This window comes from Cynoglossus semilaevis, chromosome 15 (genome assembly GCF_000523025.1).
Source record: "Cynoglossus semilaevis isolate Cse_v1.0 chromosome 15, Cse_v1.0, whole genome shotgun sequence".
Taxonomy (NCBI): Eukaryota; Metazoa; Chordata; class Actinopteri; order Pleuronectiformes; family Cynoglossidae; genus Cynoglossus; species Cynoglossus semilaevis.
This window is the reverse complement of record NC_024321.1, coordinates 1,671,711-1,678,082: the sequence shown is the minus strand read 5'-3', so window position 1 is coordinate 1,678,082 and position 6,372 is coordinate 1,671,711. Positions and strand designations below refer to the sequence as shown.

Genomic DNA, 6,372 nt, shown 5'->3' with positions numbered 1-6,372 from the left:
ATATGTATATATATGTATATATATTTTTGTTTTTTTTTTACCTCAGTGCCCTTTGACAAACATCGGCGTACTTGTTCTGGCTCTTACCTCCACTCCACCACCTGTTAGACTCCATAACAAATCCGGCCCCCTCCTCTGTGTTGTTGGGTGTAATATTTAAAAGCTCCAGGGCTGAGGGAGGAAAAACCACAGCTGCCGTGTAAACAATGTGTTGCTGTAGACCGAGTTTCCTCCTGTGGGACAAAGTGGCAGCAGAGGCTAAATTCATTAACTACAGGATAATTAACTGCTGCACTGTAGCTTTAAAATATACATACAATCCACACAGGCCACACAAAACAAATTACAATCGTTCCCCAGGTCCAGGAGGTGATTAAAAATATTTGTTTGGTCCAGTGTGTGATTAAAAAAATCTGTTTGTGTCCTGATATTTTTTTTTTTTTTTTTCATTTGTGTGGATGGAGAGGAGGCTGGAGCAGCGTAATCATGTTGTCTTCGTGCCTGTCGAATGGCATTTAGAACCCCCTGCTCAGTGTTAAAATCCTGACCTTTCCCCACTCTCCCTTAGGCTCTTTGTCTTTCTTTAAACTTATTGGAGTCGTTTTTCAAGTGTGAACCCCACTCTTGACCTCCATTTACTTCCCAGGGAAGACTCGCCGAGCTTCAGCGGGAAGACGTCCAATTAGAGAGAAGTGTTTGTGTGCTCCTACTTTGATTTTAATTTCCGCAACAACCCGAGTGGTCGGTTCAACATCCCGAGCATCGTGTTCTGACGCGGCCCACCATCATCCTGCTGCTTAAATCCTTTGAGTCGTCATTAGTCCACCAGACACTTCTTAAAAAGTGAGGGGAAGAGATTCAGAAGCTCAACCGAACGCTGCTTTGCTCAAACTTAGCACTGTAGATTTAACAGTTCAGGCACCTCCTGGCACGAGGAGCTTATTCTTCTCCTTCATATATATATATTTTTTTTTTTCTTCTAAAAGGAGCAGAAATTGGGGTAAATTAACAAAGAAAAAAAAAGTCCTAAAACTTTGTAGAACAATTTTGTAGTCAACCAATGAAATTTTAGTTTGAGTTGGGGAAAATACTTTCTATAAACTGCAGTACAGTGAGGCTTCAAGATACGAGTTTAATCTGTTCCACATCTGCACTCGTATATAAATATATATATTTATATATTATATTAATTAATTAAATTAAAATCCCGGCTGTCTAAACATCTAAAACATCGATATAAACAAATATATTGATAATATAAAATAATAATAATTAAAAAAAACATTTTATATTATTGTTATAAAAATGGCTAAAATAACCAAGCGAGGGACAATTAGCGCAAAAATTGGAGCTCGGTTAAGCACCATCCCGAAGAAAATCGCGCAAAGGTATCTTACTCGTAACTCGGAAAACTTTTAAAAATATTTTAGTTTATTATTTTATCAGCAATCATTTGTGGGACCATGTATCGTCCAGCAAAATGTGTTAGCGTCACAAGCCTAGTGGCGATAGGCTGGATTGCTGTTATTAGGTTACGTTGACGTTGACGCCAAACAAACCAAGTTTGATACATTGTGTGGATCATTTATCTGTTTGTTTGGACACTGATGTCTCTCTCTCTCTCGCTCTCTCTCTCACCAACCATCTCCAGCCTGGGGCCGCGCTACTTCTGTGCCTCATCATTGAGATTCACAGACAGTGATGTTTTGACTTTTAAACGACTTTAAAAGTGCCCCCTCGTCGCAGCCGGTGCGACTGCAGTCGGCTTTAATGTGACAGAGACAATAAAGATGCCTCCTCCGTCCCCCCCGTGTCCCTCCCCCCGTCCCCCCGCTCCTCCATCACCTCCACCACTCCATCTACGTATCTGAGCCTAATTTGTTCAGACTGAACTCTATGAGCTGTAAAGTAAACTATTATTGCTTAATGATAGCGACTACATGTCATTGCGTCTCTAATAGAGATGTATGAAGGGGTTGTTTTTTTTTTTTTCCGCCACGCTCCTCTAACAGAGCACATATTTATTTTCTTCATGGAAATGTAAACACACACACACACTGGTACTCCGCTCTCTGGTTAATTATCAAACCCTGAACAGAAAACGTTTGACATGACAAATGCTCCGCAGGCTGGTTTTCTCCCAGTCCTCGGCTTAATTGCACATTAGTTCAACTGGCTGTAGAATCCTAAGGCTGTGGAAGGACTGGGACTCATTAATACTCGGTCACTCCTTCCACCCTTGTTCACAATTCCACTCCGCCTCGACCCCCGCCTCCTATTCAACCCATCACTGCAGCTGAATTCAGACACTGCTAGATTTTTTTTTATTTGTTCACAATGCGGGTTGTTTTTTTGTTTTTTTTCTTAATTTAACGAAAAATATTTTTTAAATATTTTATCATTTTTATTTAACCTTCATTTTACTAGGCAAGTGGCATTGAGATTTTTTTTTTTTTTTTGCAAAATGTTAGACACGATGTTAGTGCACAACACATACGAAACCAAAACGAATAGAAATATTTCAATGATAAATTAATAATTTGAGAGATAAATATTTCAATGATAAATTAATAATTTTAGAGATTTCACAATGGGTTTTTTTTTTGTTTGTTTTTGTTTGAGAATAATCAGATCCGTCAAGTTCAAAGTCTTTTTTTTTTTCTCAGTTCTGTCCGAATTTGAGCAGCTGAGCAACTACGTGTGTGTGTGTCCGAATTTGAGCAGCTGAGCAACTACGCGTGTGTGTGTGATGTGTGATGTGTGGGTGTTCTTACTTTCTCCCAGCAGAAGACAGATGAGACAGATGACCTCAAGGTGGAGGACTCTCAGGTGTGGGTTCCCGCAGAGGAACCTGTGGTTAACCTGGACTTCCTTCAGGATTCAAAGATCTGGGAGATCTGCCAAAACATGCCGATCCATTGGATTCATCCTTCTCCTCTGAGTGGTGAGAAACTCTGACCCCCATCATCTCGAGCTGAATGAACCTGCTGTAGAACCAACCAGGCATCATTTTAAAAAATCTGCTTTGTCGCTGTGTTCGCTTTAGACGCAGAGATGTCAAACGTAGACTCACCCGACACGGAGGTCGCAGGTCAACGTTTCGCCCGTGATGTCCGGAATCATCCTGCTGTCAGCGACTACGTAAGGATGGGGGGGAAAAGAAAAAAAAAAAAAAAAAAAACGATATTACAGTATTCTTATTGTTTGATATCATCGCTGTGCCAGTGTCAGCTGTTTTGACAGGCAGAATAGGAGGATATGAGAGCTGTCATGTCCGACCAATGTAAAAGACAATATCACGTGATATAGACTTGGACGGGGCAACACGCGTCGTCGCTAAAAAAAAATGCCTTTGTAGAAAAGAGCTGATGGACACGTCCCTGTGACATCACGTCGCACTTCTGAGGAAGACAGGATTTCCCTGTGTAGGTGAAACGACACCTTGGTGTTGGATGATAAAAAAAAGAGAACTTTAAGCAGAGTCACTGGTTTAAAAATATAAATTTCTGTTTAAAAAATGTCACACAGAGCAACTACAATGGGTTCTGCCTCTGTCGCTGCACACAAATCTTTCACTATTTGACGCAAAGGGCAGGAGCTGAATTATACCGCGTGTTACTGTAGATTATTATTTTTGGTTCAAAAAGTCAGTGAGCGGAGACTATAGAAACTATAAAAAAGTCTACAGCGGAACCTCGAGATACGAGCATAATCCGTTCCAGGACCGAGTTCGTAACTCGAGGTGCTCGTATCCCGAATCATTTTTTTCCCATAAGAAATAACAGGGAAAAAAAAGTTAATCCGTTCCAACCCTCCAAAAAGCTCCTTTGTTAGTGGTGATAACAATGAAAAAAAAAACATGTTTTGATTTGCTATAAAAACATACTGTAGACACACACAAAAAAAATCATAGTATATAAGGATTCCTGTAATATAAAAAAAAAAAGTGGTTTTAATTATGAGTGATGATTACTTTCGACACAGACGATACAGTAGCGGCTAATGGCGGCATGTGCGGAGGAGGAGGGAGGGAGTTCGTATACACTTGATTCCGTACCGTACGTTACAGGTACACTACGTAACTTACATAAACTTAGAATTAACTTAACTTACGTTTTTTTTTATTTTTCTTTTTTTTTTATTTTTTTAAAAATTTGTATTCTATCTTTAGCGGGCACCACGCTCACATTTATCGACAATTTCCTGCTTTATTTCCATGGTCATCGTGCGTTTCTTCTTCTCACTACCATCCTTACCACTGACTCTCTTAGGACTCATCACTATTCTGAAGAATAATGCACAAAATAGAGAGAGAAAATCACGTAGGTAACGCAGACACAATACGGAAGACTCGCGAGAGATGCGTACGGAGGTCGACGAACACGCGAAGCGAACCACCTAGCGTCGGCGTCCGCAACCGTATCTCAAATCTTCCGTCGTATCTCAACACTCGGACGCATATGCGGCATAAGAACAGTACGTTTGCTCATAGATGTAGCGTAAAGGCCTTGGTGCGTAGAAGATTATTACGATCAAATACTCACCTGTCGTGTTGACGTTCGTCAGGCCGGCCTCCTGCTCAGCTCCACCTCCGTCTGACCTAGTAGTTGAAGCAGAAAGATTTTAAAACCACAATAAGAAAAAGAAACCTCTGAGCTCTGACTCCATCAGCCGAGTAAACACGCACAACTGCAGATTCTGTTCTAATCCCGGTCCTGTTTGTGGTTCTGAAGATAACAAAAGGCCTTGACGGATGAGCGGCTGAAATACTGCTCTGTGTGTGTTTGTGTTTGTGTTTGTGTTTGTGTATGTGTGTTTTAGAAGAAGCTTTTTATAATTTCACCCAGTCTGCTATCAACACCTTCCCTGTCACCTCTAGCAAGAGGACAAGGATTTTACTGATCTGACAGCTATAACACAGGTCGAACACAGGGTCAGAGAGGTCAGAGGTCAACTGGGCACCACAGAAGTTATCAGTTATAATGATAATTCCTATTAGTAGCAGTAGTAATAGTAGTAGTGATACAGTTATTATTGTTATTGTTATTATTGTTGCTATTCGTCCAACAACAATTCAAATCATATTTTTTAAAAATGAAAAAAATTTTAAAAATTAATTTTAGCATAAAAAGTCAAATTACCGCAGTTGCATTTTAAATACGTAATTTTAATAATTTTTTTAAAAAATTTTAATTAATAATAGTTGAGCCGCGCGGCGCAGTCGCACGCAGACATCTTACGCTTACGCAAATTCATTCATATCCGCGCGTGAGTGTGCACGTCCCGCGCTGGTGCACGTGCGCGTCGTCTCGTGATAAAAATCAGACGCAGTCAGCAGGTAATGGCTTTTTCTCGTCATTAATGCCGCTTGTTGTGAGCGACTGCCTCGGATTTCCCAAGGTGAAGCTCTTTTTTCTTTTCTTTTTTTTTTCCCCATTTATTTATTTCATTTTTTATCAGCGAAGCGTTCTCTCTCAGCTGCAGTGATGAATATGTAGCATCTCGTTTTCCAAACGCAAAGACTCTGATTAATTGTCGTGAAGCTACAGTGGCGACGCTATTGGCTGTTTGTTTTGATAAACACCGTGTCATTTGAATAAAAGATTTCTTTAATTTTTTTCTTTTTTTTTTCAGACGTTGAAAACGTCAACGTGTTGGTCTGCGAGCAGCAGATAAGATTCCAGTTTCACTCATTGACAGGCTGATTCTGACTCTTGTTTCAGTAACTGATTGTTGCCTGGAAGCTGATGACCTGAAACTTGACTGAAACCATAAATCAGTGACGTCACATCTGGCATTCATCTGTCCCGTTCTGCAGGTTTCGGTGTTTAATTTCACCACAAATCCGAAAATAAGAAAGCGATACTCTCACAAACTGAACGGCCTAGTTCAAAACTGGCACCAGGATTTAGATTTCTCCTAAGAACTGTTTTCCCCGTCAGTCTTTTTCAGACAATCTGCACTAATTCTGCAAATGTAACTTTAATAAAATAGAGCAGGGCTGGCAAACTCTTTTAGGTTCAGTCTGATTAGATGTCAAGTGGACCAGTTCAGTCAATAAGTTCATTTTTACCCCCCTTTGTTTTCATAAATTAATACAAGTTTATTAGAAAATATCCATATTTAATGAAACGCCATTCGACAAAAACCTCTGACATGAAGCGTTTCATGACATTTTTTTCACATTCAAAACTCATGAAGGGGGGGTTGGTTTAGGCCTGCGGGCCGTATGTTTGGCACCCCTGGTATTGGGCATAGGCCGTATGTTTGACACCCCTGATATAGGGCAGGATATTTCGACTTATTTGTAGTTTTAAAATTTATTTTATTTTTATTACCTAGCACAATTGTAATAGGAAATAACCAAAGTTG

At 40.0% G+C, this 6,372-nt stretch overlaps 1 protein-coding gene and 1 long non-coding RNA gene across 6 annotated transcripts in view; one reads left to right on the top strand and one right to left on the bottom strand.

Annotated features, from left to right (window-relative positions):
- Positions 1–6,372, bottom strand: part of LOC107989568 (uncharacterized) — a 31,860-nt gene that overhangs the window by 15,213 nt on the left and 10,275 nt on the right. For all 4 annotated transcript variants that reach the window (XR_003052008.1, XR_003052009.1, XR_003052010.1 and 1 more), the window contains 4 exons: positions 4,545–4,600; positions 3,074–3,137; positions 2,775–2,987; positions 88–233 (listed from right to left, as the gene is read on the bottom strand). This is a non-coding gene — a long non-coding RNA (uncharacterized LOC107989568). The remainder of the gene's footprint in view (positions 1–87; positions 234–2,774; positions 2,988–3,073; positions 3,138–4,544; positions 4,601–6,372) is intronic.
- Positions 1–6,372, top strand: part of tnmd (tenomodulin) — a 35,226-nt gene that overhangs the window by 26,116 nt on the left and 2,738 nt on the right. For both annotated transcript variants that reach the window (XM_025063262.1, XM_008326486.3), the window contains 2 exons: positions 2,788–2,944; positions 3,047–3,141. In XM_025063262.1, coding sequence (XP_024919030.1) covers positions 2,788–2,944; positions 3,047–3,141 — 252 coding nt within the window. The remainder of the gene's footprint in view (positions 1–2,787; positions 2,945–3,046; positions 3,142–6,372) is intronic.